General features: G+C 44.2%; 1 protein-coding gene across 47 annotated transcripts in view; it reads right to left on the bottom strand.

Annotated features, from left to right (window-relative positions):
• Positions 1–18,145, bottom strand: part of TBC1D1 (TBC1 domain family member 1) — a 226,326-nt gene that overhangs the window by 41,813 nt on the left and 166,368 nt on the right. For all 47 annotated transcript variants that reach the window (XR_014082761.1, XR_014082782.1, XR_014082781.1 and 44 more), the window contains one exon: positions 4,675–4,860. Coding sequence is in view for 22 of the 47 variants with exons in the window: in XM_081592877.1 (XP_081449003.1) it covers positions 4,675–4,860 (186 nt within the window). In the remaining 25 variants the exon portion in view is untranslated. The remainder of the gene's footprint in view (positions 1–4,674; positions 4,861–18,145) is intronic.

The raw sequence follows: 18,145 nt of genomic DNA on the forward strand, positions 1-18,145 counted from the left end.
TGAGCGCAGAAGAATTGATGCTTTTGAACTGTGGTGTTGGAGAAGACTCTTGAGAGTCCCTTGGACTGCAAGGACATCCACTCAGTCCATCCTAAAGGAAATCAGTCCTGAATATTCATTGGAAGGACTGGTGCTGAAGCTGAAACTCTAATACTTTGGCCACCTGCTGTGAAGAACTGACTCATTTGAAAAGACCCTGATGCTGGGAAAGATTGAAGGTGGGAGGAAAAGGGGACAACAGAGGATCAGATGGTTGGATGGCATCACCGACTCAATGGACATGAGTTTGAGTAAGTTCCGGGAGTTAGTGATGGACAGGGAAGCCTGGCGTGCTGCAGTCCATGGGGTCACAAAGAGTCAGACATGACTGAGCAACTGAACTGAACTGAACTTTACAGACAAGATGCTCCTCTGACTGCTGCCATCTCTTGGAAGCTTAGGAAGGGAAGGAAGGCTAAGGGGCTGGGAGGCTGAGTAACTAAATGACACCCAAACTTGTAGAAATTTTAGAAAAACTGCACTTAGTATCTAATTTTTTTATAACCAACATGTGGTATTTAACCAGAAAAAAAAAAACTTTAAAAAATACCATCAATTAAAATTCAAAATTCACTGTGTTACCATTATGCAGATGTAATATCTTAATGATCCAGATAACCACGATGGTGTGCAGAGTCAGACATCCCTGGAGTGTGAAGTCAAGTGGGTGTTAGGAAGCATTATTACGAACAAAGCTAGAGGAGGTGATGAATTCCAGCTGAGTTACTTCAAATCCTAAAGGATGAGGCTGTTAAAGTGCTGCACTCATTATGCGAGCAAATTTGGAAAACTCAGCAGTGGCCACAGGAGTGGAAAAGGTCAGTTTTCTTCCCAATCCCAAAGAAAGGCAATGCCAAAGAATGTTCAAACTACTGTACAATTGGACTCATTTCACATGCTAGCAAGAAGATGCTCAAAATCCTTCAAGCTAGCCTTCAACAGTATATGAAGCAAGAACTTCCAGATGTACAAGCTGGATTTAGAAAAGGAAGAGGAACCAGAGATTAAATTGCCAGCATACACTGGATCATAAAGAAAGCAAGGGAATTTCAAAAAACATCTACTTCTTCTTCATTGACTATGCTAAAACATTTGACTGTGTGGATCACAACGAACTGTGGAATATTCTTAATGAGACAGGAATACAAGACCACATTACCTGCCTCCTGAGAAACCTGTAAGCAGAACAAGCAACAGTTAGCACTGGACTAGAACAACAGACTGGTTCCAAACTGGGAAAGGAGTATATCAAGGCTGTATACTAGCACCCTGCTTATTTAACTTCCATGCAGAGTACATCATGTGAAATGCTGGACTGGATGAAGCACGAGCTGGACTCAAGATTGCAGGGAGAAATATCAATAACTTCAATATGCAGATGATACCACTTCAATGGCAGAAAGTGAAGAAGAACTAAAGAACGTCTTGATAAAAGTAAAAGAATAGAATGAAAAAGTTGGCTTAAAACTCAACATTCAAAAATCTAAGAACATGGCATCCAGTCCTATCACTTCATGGCAAATAGATGGGGAAAATGTGGAGTTAGATTTCATTTTCTTGGGCTCCAAAATCAATGCAGACAGTGACTGCAGCCACAAAATTAAAAGACGCTTGCTCCTTGGAGGAATAGCTGTGACAAACCTAGACAGTGTATTAAAAAGCAGAGACATCACTTTGCTGACAAAGGTCCGTATAGTCAAAGCTATGGGTTTTCCAGTAGTCATGTATGGATGTAAGAATTGGACCATAAAGAAGGCTGACCACTGAAGAACTGATGCTTTCAAACTGTGGTGTTGGAGAAGACTCTTGAGAGTCCCTTGGACTGCAAGGAGATCAAACCAGTCAATCCTAATGGAAATCAACCCTGAATAATCACTAGAAGGACTGACGCTGAAGCTCCAATACTCTGGCCACCTGATGTGAAGAGCCAACTCAGTGGAAAAGCCTCTGATGCTGGGAAGGGCTGAGGGCAGGAGGAGACAGGGATGACAGAGGATGGGATGGTTGGATGGCAACACTGACTCAATGGACATGAGTTTGAGCAAACTCAGGGAGATAGTGAAGGACAGGGAAGCCTGGCATGCTGCAGCTCATGGGCTCACAAAGTGTCAGACAGGACTTAGCAACTGAACAAGTATCTGCAACATTAAGTATATGGCTCATTACAAAAGCAATACAGTGCTGACCAAAACCCATGGTTGTGGTGAGTCGCCCTACTGTCCAGCATCAGGCTGCTCCATCGTGCATAACTGGGGGAAATGGCCTTGCAGAGGGTGCTGCAGAGGACTGTGGGCCCATGAGAGAGGCCTTGCATTTCAGTCCCAACACCGCTGAAAAGCAGCTGTTTAACTTTGAGGAAATCACAATTCAGCTTCCAATGGTCAACAAGTAAGTGAAGTAGGTTCAGACGACAGGGTTTGATTCTTTCTTGAATGTAATGCTCCCAGAATAGTAATAAATATGTGATCCATGCATTACAAAGCCAAGAAAAAGGCTTAACCATGGGAAAAAACTCCTTGTATATGTTCCTCTAATTTCTTTCCCAAAGAGCATGCAATTCAGCCTGAACCCTTAATTAACTGCAAGAGTCTCTCCCAGCTGCAAAAAAAAAAAAAAAGAATAGAATGATTCTCTCTAGTGAACTTCTGGCTGGTTTTTGTCAAATCTTGCTTTTGCATTTAATAATAAGGTTCTGCACCCCTCATGTCACCCAAGAAAACCTACTAAATGTTTTTAGATGATTCATGATCAGGCTCTTATTGGTGATTATTTTCCTCAGCAATATAGGTACTGTACACACTGACACTATGCTTCCTAAATGCTATTTAGCACGTTTATTATGCTTTCACCACAAAACTGTGCTGGACTTTATAGAGCTAAGGAAATAAATAGATTCAAACAGTAAAAATAAGAGACCACACAGGACAGAACTCTGCTGGATGAAATAAGGAAGCAGCAAATGAGGATGCCAGCAAGGGCTACTGAACTCAATGCAACACCCGGCAAGGTATTCCAGGTACCTTAGGAAACCCTTCCCCATCCATTCTAGTTGGCCTGGTCATCACTTGCACAGCTTCACAAAATCTTTGCCTCTGTGGCAATCTGATCCTGTATCATCAGTTACAGTCACGATTCCTCCCCACATTCGCAAGAAGCCAGCCAGTATTCTTTACATTTTACAACTACGTTCTGAGTTCCCACGGCTGCCATCTGCACGAAGACTGGATAGGATAAGCATCAAAGTTTATGGGCTACATGATGAATATAACTGCCTTTCAGCTTTTCAACAAAAATCCCAACCAACATCCAATGGGTCTAAGTGCTCTGCCCCAAAGCTGTCATTTAGTTGATGGAACACTCAGCGACGCTATCGCTATCAAATTGCTTTTAGACATCTGCTTTTAGAATTACTTTCAAGAACATGCAACAAAATGACAGAAAAACAGAGCTGGGAGAAAACTTAGCATTCTCTGCTATAAACTCCCCTCACCATGGCATCTCTTTCTACAGGAGCCTCATGGGACGAGCTGTCTTTCTCAGCTTCAGTACTGGGTACTGGAGAGGCCATGACACCCATGAATAGACCATTCCAACTGTTCAACTATTCTTATCAAAAGGTATTATTACTTTGTATTTGACTCCTTGCTTTTGGTCAAAGATGACATACTCATTTGGACAATGAATCTTATTCATCAGGTTTGCAGTCTTACCTCTGAGTTCTATAAAAACATTACAATAAAAGATGAAGATCTGCAGTCAAGGAGCAAGTTCAACAAAACAGAAAGTAATTCCAAAACTGCTCTGGACAGGGTCAGCATGTACGAGCCTCCCTTTAGAGAGTATGTTCAGATTTCTCAACCAAAATCCTCCTTATTTTACATCCAGGCAACTCTCTGTACTCCAAGACCCATGTTCTTTCCATTATACTCCCAGGGTACATAAAACACAGCTTCTCAGCTACTTTGAAAATAATACTTATTGATTCAAATGACTATTGCAATCAGGAAATGAACAAAATCTAAACTTCAGACTTCACGTCTCAATTTGGCACTAACATAACCCTGGAGCTGCTCTGAGTCTCAGTTTTCTCTTCAGGCTACTACCTAACTTCTGGAGTTGTCACCGGGATTAAATGAGTCAGTCTATATAAAACCTAAATATCAATACAGGTAGAACTCAGCTAACCTGAAGTCTAGTCCTCTGTTTTTCTGGTTACCTGCAACTCACTAAAAAAGTACAGAGTGAGGTTATGAACTTTAATGATTTATGTAGGATCTGTTCATACCTAATACCCAGGCAAAGACTACAGCAGAGAACAAAGCAGGGACAGAGAGAGAGAAGAAAACAAAAGACACTTTTCAGAGAGTTAAAGCGTACATTTGAAGGATGTCTCTCAGAAGATTCAACTTAATACAGCTGGTGAAGTTATCATTAAATCTCCAGAAAGTAAAAGGCATTAACTTTACTCTAAAAAAGTAAAACAGGCATTTACTATGTATATGTATATTTATGTATGTTGGAGTACCTTGCTTTTTTCTTTTTGACAACACATCTATGTCTGATGTGTCTCACTTTAGAGTCAGGACCAGTTAAACCACCATCAGACCTGTTTAGTGTGAAAAAAAGGAAACCAACCTTGCAGCTTTTGATTTTCCTTCTCCATCCTGAGCAGCAGTATCTGCTGTAGAATGGCCTTTTGCCACAGCTCTCGAAGTTCACGAGATGTCCTTTTCTTTTCCTCTGGGGCAGGGCCGAAGGGTCCATCTTCACAAACTGGTTCTAGTGGAGATCGTGGGGGAAGCTCTCCCAACTCTGAGTAATCTGAGGAGGGAAAAAGGACATTTCAGAATGGTCAGTTTTCTTTTTTCCTTTTCTTCCTTTTTATTTTTTTTAAGTGAAGTATAATTGCTATACAGGGTTATACGTTGGCTTCCCAGGTGGTACAGTGGGGAAGAATCCGCCTACCAACGCAAGGGACGTAGCTTCGATCCCTGGATTGGGGCAATCCCCTGGGATTACGGCATGGCAACCCACTCCAGTATTCCTGCCTGGGAAATCCCAAGGACAGAGGAGTTTGGCAGGCTACAGTCCATGGGATTGCAGAGTCGGACACAACTGAGCACACACACATTATATGTTACAGGTGTATAATTTTTAAAGGTTATATTCCATTTATAGTTCATACAAAGTACTGGCTATATTCCCGGTGTTGTACAATATATTCTTGTAGCTTATTTTATACTTAACAGTTTGCACCCCTTATCCTCTTCCCCTTCATCCCACCTCCCGCTGAACCACTAAGTGTTCTCTGTGAGTCTCCTTTTTTTTGTTATATTTATTAGTTTATTGTATTTTTGGGGTTTTACATATAAAGGAGATCATATAGTTTTTGTCTTTCTCTGATTTATTTCGCTTAGCATAATACCCTCCAAGTCCATCTCTTGTTGCAGCAAATGACAAAAATTCATCCTTCTTTATGACTGAGAAGTATTCCATTGTATACATATACCACATCCAGAATGGTCATTTTTCAATAAAAAATATTTAAATATAGTCCCTAATCAGAAAATTCTGCTCATTCAGATATTAACAATGACATTACTCAATTTAAAGTTCAAGTTTTACTATGAATTGAAAAACTACACTTGAGCCACAAACATCTAACAAGTTATACTGGTACATCAAATAGTAAGAAGTCACAGCAGCTGGGGAAATCTTCAAAGACACCTACTTTGTAAGGTATAACATTTTATCTTTTTCTGAATTAATGACTATATGATTGATAACCACAGCAAACTTTCATATAGTGTGTGTCACTCTGATCCAAATTGTTCTGCAGGTTTTATGTATAATAATTCATTTACCTCTCAACCACCCTAAGATGCAGGTATGGTAACTATTCAGTTCTAAAGAGAAACAAACTGAAGCACAGGCAGTTATGTGCCTTGCCCAAGGCCAAACAGCTAGGAAGTAGTTAAGACCCAGGGTTGGAACCCAAACAGTCTGGCTTTCATGTACACTCCTGACCACTGTGTTATAAGGCTAGGTGCTTTAAAAGAAGATTAAAACTTTTAATCTTTAATTGCCAACAGTAACAGGGACCATTAATATTTCCTCTACCAAGCGCTGGGCACCACGTTAGGTGTTTCATATAGACAGACTTCTTTCATCCTGATGCCAACTCCAGAAGGCAAGTATCAGCCTGAAGAGAAAGCTACAGCTCAGAGAAGCCAGGTAATTTGTCCAGGGTAAGATAGTAAGTTCATGCTTTCTATAGATACCCCTACGATTACAAACGCCTAAAGGGTCTTCCCTGATGGCACAATTGGTAAAGAATCTGCCTGCAATGCAGAAGACCCGGGCTCGACTCCTGGGTCAGGAAGATCCTCTGGAAACAGGAATGGCAACCCACTCTAGTATTCTTGCCTTGAAAATCCCATGGACAGAGGAGCCTGGAGGGCTACAGTTCATGGGGTCGCAAAGAGTCAGACATGACTGAGTGATTAACACTTTCACAATTCAAATGTCTCCTATGCCATCAATTTTCAAATTTCTATTTCTTAGCTGAAATCTCTTTACAGTTCAAGAATTTGTGCCTTTCCAAACTGTAGACATGATGTTGCTGGTACAGTGTTACTGTAACTAATACCTTATAGACACGCACAGAAAACATCCCAATGGCTCACCATGAAAGTAGCAATGAAGAGCTGCATTAAGTTCCCCCACAAGTGGACCTCATCTGACTCAGCGCATTCTTAACACGTGCAGTGAAAAGCCTATGCAGGCAACCTGAGCCTCACAATCATCCACCAGACAACACACTCTCTCTTCCATCCAATGGCTCTAACACAATTCCATGTTATGTCTGATTTATAGAACGGTCATCACCATTGCCTTTTATCTAAAGCTGGGTTTGTTTTCCTGCTGTGAAATCATGCATAAGCCACAAAATGTTTAACTTCCTAATGTAAGTGGTCCACCTTAACTCCTCTTAAAAATATTGGATTAAAAAAGATAATAAGCCATTAAGAGTACTTATCACATTTTTATTTACACTTATTTCATTGTGAGCCTATTAAACAAATGAACTAAAATTGTACTTTTTTGGAGGTAAGAAATAATAGACCATTTATGAACATTACAGGAGGATGCTCAGTGTAATGGTCAATTTTAAAGCAGGAATCAAAACTGTCTATATTGTATGATCTCAATTTTATAAATATTATGAGAGGCAGACAGTTCAGTGATTAATAGGTCAGGCTCTAGAGTCAGGCTGCCTGGCTTTTAATGGTTTTAATCAACCCTGCATTTGTGGATTTTGTGATCTTTGGCAAGTTTCTTAACCTCTTTGAGCCTCCATTTCCCAATCTTTCAAGTGGGAATAATAGCCCTTCCCTCATAATGGTGTTACAGGGACTGAGTTCATACATACATACAAACCACCTAAAACAGGGTCCAACACACAGGAATACAGGGAATGCTAATTCCTATTGTTGGCTACCACTTAGTAAGGGCAGACAAAAAAATACTAGAAGGAAACACAACAAAATTTAGTCATTCAACTGTAAGCTCAGAGAAGATTAGAACTTTGCCTTCTTGTCCATGAGGGTCTGTCCAGCACCATGCAGTCCCCGGCAGCCAACAGGTGCTTGATAAATAATAGTTGAGTAAGAGATTGGCAGGTTCTGGGTTTGGTGTGATTGCCATTCATATTTGTATTTCCTGAAAGTTTTCTAAAATTTGTGATCATAAACATTTTTATAATTGAAAATTAAAGAACATACTGCAAACCTGTTCTGATTTAAATCAAAGGTTGAAAAAATGTTCTCTTGCAAAACACTTAGAAGACAAATCACCTCCCACAACCTGTATACTTAGAGGAGCACTCATGACTGAACATAATACAGTTTAAATTAATCTCTTTTTCAAAAGGAACTTTAGTCAGTATTATTAATTTAATCTTATACTGCAGCACGAAGTCTTCCACTTGAGCCCTTCCCCTTTTCTGTTGTTTTCTTTCTTCTTTTACCATCTTGGCTGCTGACATTCTGCTGGACCCTGCAGTTATGATTCAAGTTCTGCTTTATCTCACACGGGAAGTATTTACCCTCCCTCTGGTTCATAAAAGATTCTTGTTTCCAAAAAGCAATTCTTGTGAGCTGTCAGGGGTGATGCGGCAGGCGCAGGAGCGGTGGGTAGAGCCGAATTTCAGCAGACCTTTAGGTGTATACAGAAAAAACCCAGGGACTGCCCCGTCACCTGAGCATTCAGTGGACTGAATCTGAAGACTCCTTCCCATCCTTAAACCCAACCAGTAAGATAAGGACTCAATTCTCGTGGTGGTCTCCTTCCTCAAACCACATCCTTCCCGTCTGCCCCAGCCTTTCTCCTCATCAGTGTCCTCAAGACTCCTACTATGTTAACTTTCAAACTGTGGGAGAATGAACAGAGCAGTGTGCCTCAGGCTGGGCTGATGGAACGTGTCTAGGAATTCTGGCTATTTGGTCCCCAGACCCACCTACTCTCTGCCAACTAGGCTGCTGACAAGAACCACAGTCTACAGAAGCTTATGACACTCCAGGTTCCGCTATTTTCCTATTCAAATATATCAGATTTGTAAAGAGTCCAAGCACTGTCTGGTGATGATGACTGTGAGGTTTAAGACATAAATTGCCTCCCTAGGGTTCTCTGTAAAAAGCAGAGACATTACTTTGCCGACAAAGGTCCGTCTGGTCAAAGCTATGGTTTTTCCAGTAGTCATGTATGGATGTGAGAGTTGGACTATAGAGAAAGCTGAGCGCCAAAGAATTGATGCTTTTGAACTGTGGTGTTGAAGAAAACTCTTGAAGAGTCCCATGGACAGCAAGGAGATCCAACCAGTCTATTTAAAGGAAATCAGTCCTGAATATTCATTGGAAGGACTGATGCTGCAGCTCCGATACTGTGGCCACCTGATGTGAAGAGCTGACTCACTAGAAAAGACCCTGATGCTAGGAAAGATTGAAGGCAGGAGGAGAAGGAGATGACAGAAGACAAGATGGTTGAACGGCATTACTGACTCAATGGACATGAGTTTGAGCAAACTCTGGGAGACGGTGAAGGACAGGGAAGCCTGGCATGCTGCAGTTCACGGGGTCGCAGAGTCGGACACAACTGAGAAACTGAACAACAAAAGGGTTCTCTACTTTCGCCTTCTTTTTCTTTTTATTCATCACAGCTCAGTTTGTTGAGCTTTTACCATGTGATGAGTCCTCGGCACAGATAAGCCTGTTTGATTGTCATGACCACTTCAAGAAGTAGGTGATGTTATCCTCTTTCTACAGGCAAAATAACTAAGGTACTGTGAGGTTTTATGACGTGGCCAAGGTCATAGCTCTGTAAGAGTCAGAGCCACAATTTGAATCAAGATATATTTTCCTCCAAGTAAAAAATGCCTACCTAGTACCTAACTTTCAGATGCACAAACAGCACATGGGTATCCTGCAGAAATGTAGATTTTGACTCAGTCTGAGGGGAGTCTGAGAGTCTGCATTTCCATCAAGCTCCCAGGGGATGCCACCACTGGTGGTCTCAAAACACACTCGGAAAACCGGGCTCCACACCACATTTTTACCGTTCACCCCCTCCTGTGACCCTAGGTACTTATTATCATGTCAGTTCTTAATTTTCTTTGGCTATTCTATGGACCACAGAACATAGTCCAAGTGTTGCTGTCAGCTGCCTGAACTTAGGCTTTCACACATGTTTGGAGCTCATCCCAATCCTGGTCAGGGTACCAAGGCCCGGTGCAGAACACCGGTGTGAACTAACTAAAGGCTAATCCGCTATACAGTTCAGCAAATAAACCTAACAATTTACAGCAGGGTGTCTCATCGGCAGGACCACTGACACTTTGGGGTAATTCTTTGTTACGGAGGACTGTTCTGTGCATTGCGGAATGTTTATAAGCATCCCTGGGCACTACTTACTGGAGGATAGTAATATCCGCTCATGCCAGCATTAACAATCAAAAACACCCAGACAGCGTTAAATGCCCACTGGGGACAAGGGAGGACAAAATCACCTCCAGTGAGAACCTTAATCAGAATAAAATACTCATCACTTACTTGCTCCTAAACCCTGGGAAGGGGTAAAGTACTCCCTTCACCAAGTTTATGTGATAACAATTACTGGTGTCCTAGTCTCTAATTAACAATTTTTAAAAATATACTATCTTTTGTTTTTGTATTAACAGAGAATCCCAGGGACGGCGGGGCCTGGTGAGCTGCCATCTATGGGGTCGCACAGAGTCGGACACGACTGAAGTGACTTAGCAGCAGCAGCAGTTACTAGTAATTTACAAAAAGGGGATAGTTAACATTTGTTTATTCTAAATGTGACCTGGCTAATCTCATCAATAGAAAAAGATCCTGATCTGGGACAAGGCTATACTTGGTGATCACTCAAGTGTGTGCATGCGTGTCTGGGCGCAGCTGCATGAGGTGTACACTCATGTATGCAGGGGCTTGGCTGGAGTGGCAGGGTGAGGGTAACAACATGAAAATATTGGACAACTGCTGGCTTGCTTTTATTATTAGGACCTTGCTCTAATAATAAATATATGCATGAGTTAACTTGGATAGTTCCTAAGCTGTTGACACCAGAACTTGCTGAGTCCTTTATACGTACCCAGGATGTGATGTGCTTGATGGTCTAAGAGAGCCTTTGATGTTTCTAATATTCTCCAGAACAACATGGGGACCTCACTTCTGTCCTCGATTTATGTTCTTGCTGAGAGGCAGCCAGCCAGAGGCTCAGGTGGAAGAGGGTGGCTTAGTGCAGAGAGGCAGAGCTGGATGCCCCACCCCCAGGAGAGCTTGGTCAGTCTCTCTCTGTAAACCTCTGCGAACACGTACACCCTCTGGGTTCCAGCCCCTCACGGCAAAATGTGAGAAATGGCATTCACCTCTGACCAACCCAACTGCGGAGACCACAGGCACCGACAGACGTCTTTCTAAATAGTCTGCGAAGCCACACAACCAGAGGGCTGCAGAAACAGATCAGTCTGGGACTGGCTTTCATTATTCTGACATCTCCTATAAAGACAGGATGGAGAGGGCTTAAATTATGTAGACGCTCAGCAACAATAGCTTCAATGGGTTCTAAGAATTTTTAAACCAGCCATAATTCAGGGCCCCTAAGAGACAGCTGCCTTGACCTAAATCACTGCTATGACATTCTCAGTAGAGTCATAAATATGATCTATGCCGGTGTGTCAATACTGTTGATGCCAAATTGTTCTTCAGCTGCTCTGTGCTGCCACGTCCTCTCTGCACACACACGTGTGGGAAGGAACATTATGGCGCACTGTTGGTGTGACAGGGCAGGAGGAAAAGGAACGTGTGTGCCTGGCCTCACACCTGTCCAGCCTCCGGCTCTGTGAAGTCTGGAACATAAGGAGGGCTCCTTTCTTGCACTTTCACAAGACATTGATTCCAAGTTTGAACTGAAGTTCTCCTTTTAAAAACATGACATTAAATGATGCGTTAAGTACCCCGGTACAAAAGAGGAGCCGCCAGAAGAAAACGAAGAGACAGACCTTCTAAGGGACAGTACTCGCCAATATTCTGCTTTTCTTTCTTATCCCACGATAGAGCATTATATAACTATCTCCATCTCTTTTGAAAAATCCTGATTTCCCATGCCAAAAGAGAAAGAAAATGTTTAAAATTCCAGTTACTCTCAGACCTCTGTTTTAACTATGTCTGATAGACTTTGGAAACAAGAATTAAAACTGAATATTTAATCTCTGGGGAAAAGTTAACAACAACAGGGATTAACATCTGCAGTATCTGTTGTACCAACAGCTAAAGAAAATTTCTTAAAAAAACAAAGAAAAGGAATGTGTAGATTTAAGAAAGAAACAGGCAGTCCTTGAATGAATGCTGTCAAACTGTTTACAAAGCGCAAACCTCACCTCTCCTACAACAGAACACAGATGCCAGGGGAGCAGAGATATCGGCGGTCCCTGCTGTATTCCATGCCTGGGAAAACAGCAGACACACACAGGAAAGTCACCAACAAATGAATTCATCTCTTTGCACCCTACCCTGACTTCTTCAGATGCTTTATGGAAAATAGTTAAAAAAAAAAAAAAAAAAAACTTGCTATTTTTCCACAGTTGCATTATATGAGGTGGCTTAGTGGTAAAGAATCTGCCTGCAATGCAGGAGATGCAGTTTGATCCCTGAGTTGGGAAGATGCCCTGAAGAAAGGCATGGCAATCCACTCCAGTATTCTTGCCTGGAAAGAAGGCGTCCTGCAGGAAGGCATGGCAACCCACTCCAGTATTCTTGTCTGGAGAATCTCACCGACAGAGGAGCTTGGCGGGCTCCGGCCCATGGGGTTGCAAAGAGTCAGACTTGAGCACAAGAAAAAAGAATTTTTAAGAAACATTCATTTTTTTAAAAACCAGTATTTTTGACACCTGCTACTAGAAATCCAGATGAATATGACACAGTCCCTCAAATGTCAAGGATGACTCAGAGAAGTATACAACTGCTAAGAAATACAAAGTGTACAAGAAGTTCAGCAAAGAAAATGAATTTCTCCTGTGCATCAAGTCAAGGCCTTGGGCCCTGGAGCCAGATGTCTGGGGTCAAATCCCAGCTCCACCACTAACCTAGCTATTTAACCTCAAACAGGTGGTCTGAACACTTTATATTTGCACCCTCACATGCAAAATTTGCATCCAAGTGCCTCTCAGAGGATTAGCATGAGCATTCAATGTAGACGCTTCCCTGGTGGCTTAGATGGTAAAGAATCTGACTGCAATGCAAGAGACCTGGGTTTGCTCCCTGGGTCAGGGAAGAACCCCTGGAGAAGGAAATGGCAACCCACTCCAGTATTCTTGCCCGGAGAATTCCATGGACAGAGGAGCCTGGCGGACTACAGTCCATGGGGTTGCAGTCACACACGACTCAAGAGACTAACACTTCCTCAATATGGAAGTGTGGGGGTGGGGAAGCCTGACACATAGGAAGCATTTGATAAAATATCAGCTGTCATTCTTACCAGCATCAGGTTGCTGGAACTGGTGGTTGTGCTTTAAGGACAAGTAATATTCAGATGGGTGGAAATAATAAGAGCCATTTCCTGTAAGAGCAGCACAACCAGAAACGCAGGTGAGCATCCGTTATGCACTGAGCCATTCTGCTAATAACCAGACGGTGCACATGCAAACAAAAGACGGTCATGCCCGGGTTATCGACAGCCTGACTGGTTAATTTTTTTTTTATGTATTAATTAGTGGGAATGATGGAAGAATTTGTGCTCTTACAATTTCTAAAAGAAAATTGATCTCATTTATGCATTGTTTAGCCCTGGAACGATACCCCAGCCATCAGGGAATGTAGAGCTTAGCAGGTCTGACGAACGAAGGGCTGTTATGAAACAATGTGGAGAAGTGCTGGGGGTGGGGGAAGGAGTAAGCTCTGAAGACAGAACAGGGAGCCTACCTCTGCCTGAGATGGGGTGCAGTGGGAGTGAGGGATGTGATGGGGAGGCAAGCACAGAATTTTCAATTTTTTTTAAGCAGTCAAGAAATGCAGAAACTGGAAACAAATCCAAGAGCCCTACAGATCTCTATCCCTGTGACTTCCCAAGGGAGGCATGTGGGGTTGAGTTTCCAAGGGTCTGTGAAGATGACTTTTGGACTCAGTCTGGTGAGGAGCTGCGATGACAGCTCCTGGAGAAGCAGGAAGGCACAGGGTGGCAGAGAGGAGAGCTGGGCAGAGGCAGGAGATGACTGAGGGAAGGAAGGTGCCTGCAGGCGCTCCTGGGGAGCCTAGGGGCCAGGCAGCCAGCAGCACCTGCTTCCTCCCTCTGGGGCTGAGCTGTGAGAGCTCAGCGTGAAGCACTGCCCTGTGGGAGAAGGAAGTGCCTGGGAAAGTCAAGGCCTACAGAAGCTTGAAAAGAACCAAGAAAATGCTGCAGACCTGTGAATTTTTATTTAGTGCCCTGGATAAATTATCCTTTGAAAGAATGGCATTTGTTTTTGCATCTGCAAGGGGGATGATATTACACTTTTTGGAAGGATAGGTCAGGATTCCCATTTCTTGATTAAAGACAACAAAACCCAGGGATCAAACCCAGGTCTCCTGCATTGCAGGCAGATTCTTTACCACATGAGCCACAAGAGAAGCCCAAGAATACTGGAGTGGGTAGCCTATCCCTTCTCCAGCAGATCTTCCCGACCTAGGAATCAAACCAGGGTCTCCTGCATTGCAGGCAGATTCTTTACCAACTGAGCCATCAGGGAAGCCCCAACAAAACTATGAAGAGGAACAAATACTCAGCCTCAGTGGGAATATGAAACGTTCATCTTCGTCACAGTTTCATCTCTCCTGTTTCCATGTACATAACCTTGAAATTCAAATTGTGGTTCCTGCAGTTTTATGAGACACAGTAAGGTGGAAAAGCACACCACCACCAAAGGCCTTTGGGTATGTGTGGGGGCGGGGGGGGGGTGCGTCCAGACCAGGTCTGCCCCCCAGGGGACGCTCCTGCTCACTCGCCTTCCCTGCCCTGGTCTGAGCAAATCCTCAGCACTTACAGGAGCACAAGAATGTGGGGCTGAAAGGGACACTAGAGGATGACTTAGCTCAAGCCCCCTCCTTTTCCGATGGAGAAAGTGAGGCTCCAACAATTCACCCCCTCTACACCAGGCAGCGTGCTTTACGAGTACCCACACATCTCACCCTCCCAGCCACCCAATAAGCCTCAGCGACAAAGGCCTGAGACACGGAGCTGACATGCTGGTGGAGCTGGGCTGGCTCATCCCAGTGCCTTGGGGTGACAGGAGTGAACAGAGAGGGAAACAAGGCCCTGATTACATGTGTGCTGCCACTGACTGCTCCATGCCTCAACCTCATCATCCACAGTGGACAACAGCATCTGCCTCCCACAGCTCTGAGGCACAGAATATGTGACAGAACCTTGAGAGCACTGACAGAAGTACTGGGCCAGGTGTACATGCTGAACGGCACATCATTGTCATCATTTTATCATTTTAATCTAAAGCTGGGAAAATCTTTGTGTTGTTTAGACTCTTCCACAATCAGACTGGGGCTGGGGATAAAAAAGACGACTGGTTGACTGAAGGATAGTGGGGAAGAGAGACACATACTCTATGAAGACAATAACAGCGTGGTCCCAGGTCACCGGGGCTGTGTCCGGAACCCGTGGTCATGAGAGGAGAAAGCACTGGAGAGGCCTGGCCACTCTCAGGACGGCTGCGTGGCCCTTCTGGCCTTTGTGTGGCTGACTCCCTTCCTCCTCCTCCAGAGCTCAGCTGAGGTCATGCCCTCTGAGAAGACTCCTCCGGTCACTCCCAACCCTGCCAGGTCCTTTATGGTCCCTCAGCACCATGGCAAACTTCAGCAAAGCTGCTAAGATTCTGAGAACGGTATGCCGGGGGGCTGACGGTCATGCAAGAACAGCTCAGAGGAGCAGGAGGTCACGGCAGCCTGCAGCATCTTGGGAAACGTGAAGCAGGAGGGAGAGAAGTCAGGAAGGACGGTCTAGGTGGAGGGGACAAGGGAAAACAGGCACAGGAGGAGGAAGAAATGCCGAGGGCTCCAGACAGCACACAATTCCAGGCCCAAGTGACTGGGGCTCAGCTCTTTTCAGCAGTTTTATTCTCAATTTTAAGAAAGGCTATTTTAAAAACTTTACATAAACTTTACATATAGCTATCTAAATGGAGACATCGGACATTTATGTAGATATAGGACTTTTTATATAAAACATCAACATTACAAATTGCAATGCTAATTGTCCAGGGACTAATCATGCATTTAGTTCATTCTGAGAACAATGATGAAATGAACCAACTGCTGTCCCCAAGGAGACAGCTGAGGAGGCCACCGTGACAGGTCAGCATGACAAGTGGCAGGACAAGAGCCCACAGGGGTGGCCAAAGCACAGAGGGCTGTGATGGAAGACCTACCTCTAGGAGAGGTGCCCCGAGGCTGCCCCTTCCATTGGGGTGGGGCAAGGGCAGTGGTGGAGGGGATGGCCATGCACCAAGTTCTGCAGGGTGACCAGGAAGGCCACTCCCTGCAAAGGGAGGAAATTAAAACGTCACGTCGCGATGAATTCCTGGGGAGTTTCGAGCAGTTCCATGTGACTCTGGGAAAGTTAGTGGGAGTAGGGGGACTGGAAGGAGGGCATACAGGTTGTAAGAAATGAGTCTGGTCAAACAGTGAAGGGCCTCCTGTGCTAAATAAGCAAGACTGCCATCCTGACAGACTCTCCAAGCAGAGATGAGAAAATGACTAGCCTGTGAGCACTTACCACGTGGGGATTTGCCCCAGCAGCTGCTACCTGAGCCCTTTGAGCTTGTCCATGTGGATTTTTAAAAAGGGGTGGGACCACCCAACATTCACCACTCACACTGTTGACCCTCCAAGGTGAGAGCTGCTAGTCAAGCCCACACTGCTTGGACCTCACTGTGGGCGTCCAGGAGATGTCTCCCTGATCCCACTGCCCTCACCAGCATGTGGGGTCACCGTCAACAGAACCCAGGCCGTGGGTTCAGTTCACGGGAGTAGTTCTCACAGTGAGGTCTGCAGACCAGCAGCATCCATATCTCCTGTAGACTTGCTAGAACTGCAGATTCTTGATCCCACCTTAGACCTACTGGATCACAAACTGGGGGGCGGGACCCAGCAACCTGGGTTTCTGATGACTGGAACACTTACTTTAGTTTATAGGTTTACCTTAATTGGTGGTTTCATATAACACTTGGGAATAGAGGTTCTTTTCAAATAAATTATTTCAAATTCAGCAATGACTCTATCCATTATGGATGACCTGATCATTAAATAACAATTTTAAATGTAAAACAGCTTGCCTTGCAAACACCAAGACCAACCTTGTTTTTATCTTTGTCAAAGGCAATTGTGTAAAATTAATACCATTTCTTAGGAAATGCATTAGAAAGTGGTCCCTCCCTGCTAACCCAGATCAACTACCCACACAATTACAGTGATAATAAATTTTCTTCCAGAAACTCCCAGATACGAACATAAATAGTCAGAAACACAGACCAATGAGTCATCTGACACAAACAGAAAACTTCACAACAGATAAGCTCACGATTTCTCCACTCTTGTTTTTTAATCATCTGCAGAAAAGCAGCTCCTTTGTTTACCATGTGTCTTCCAGTGCCTCCTCCCAGCAGGCCAGCCCCAGCCACCCTTCCTGAGGGCGAGGGGCTTTTCTGTGCCTCTGTCCTCCCAGGCAGGTGAAAAGAAGCCTAGAGAGGAAACCAGCATCCTCGCCCTCAAATCCCCCCTCACCACAACACAGGGTGTTAGGGGGATCAGGCCATGCCACGGCCTGATAAGAGTGGAGGGGCTGCATATGGAGTGCTGGTTTCCAAACTGTACCCCAGGATGCTCCGCGTGCAAAGTCCATGTGGGGGTGCCAGGAGAGGAATGGGGAGCAGAGTGGTCTTAGCTCAGGCTGCTGCAACAACATGCCAACAACTGGGTGGCAGAGACAACAACGCTTATTTCTCCCAGTTCTGGAGGCTGGGAGTGCCAGGTGCTTGAGGAAGGCCCTCCTCCGGGTCTGCCTCCTCCCTGCTGTACCCTTCACATCACAGAGACAGAACTCTGGTCTCTCCCTTTTTTTTCACTTATAAGAAAGGAAAGCACTAATCCCACCTTGGAGGTTCTACCTCTTGTTTAGTCACTAAGTTGTGTCCGACTTTTCTGTGACTGTCTGACTCTTTTGTGACCCCATGGACTGTTGTCCGCCAGATTCCTCTGTCCATGGGATTTGGACAAGAATACTGGAGTGGGTTGCCATTTCCTCCTCCAGAGGATCTTCCTGACGCAGGGATCAAACCCAAGTCTCCTGCACTGGCAGGCGGATTCTTTAGCACTCAACATAAGTTACTCGTGCTTTTCAAAATGTTCATCTTAAAAACAAACAAAATCCCATGTATCTCTAGGTTTACTAAGATCAGTCAGCTACAAACAGTTAAGTTCAACCCAGGAAGCACACCCCTCCCTCCAACCCCTCCTGGAGGCCACCCAGCGGGCTTTAGACACTTGTA

This window comes from Giraffa tippelskirchi, chromosome 1 (assembly GCF_054371585.1).
Source record: "Giraffa tippelskirchi isolate mGirTip1 chromosome 1, T2T-mGirTip1v1.2.pri, whole genome shotgun sequence".
NCBI lineage: Eukaryota > Metazoa > Chordata > Mammalia > Artiodactyla > Giraffidae > Giraffa > Giraffa tippelskirchi.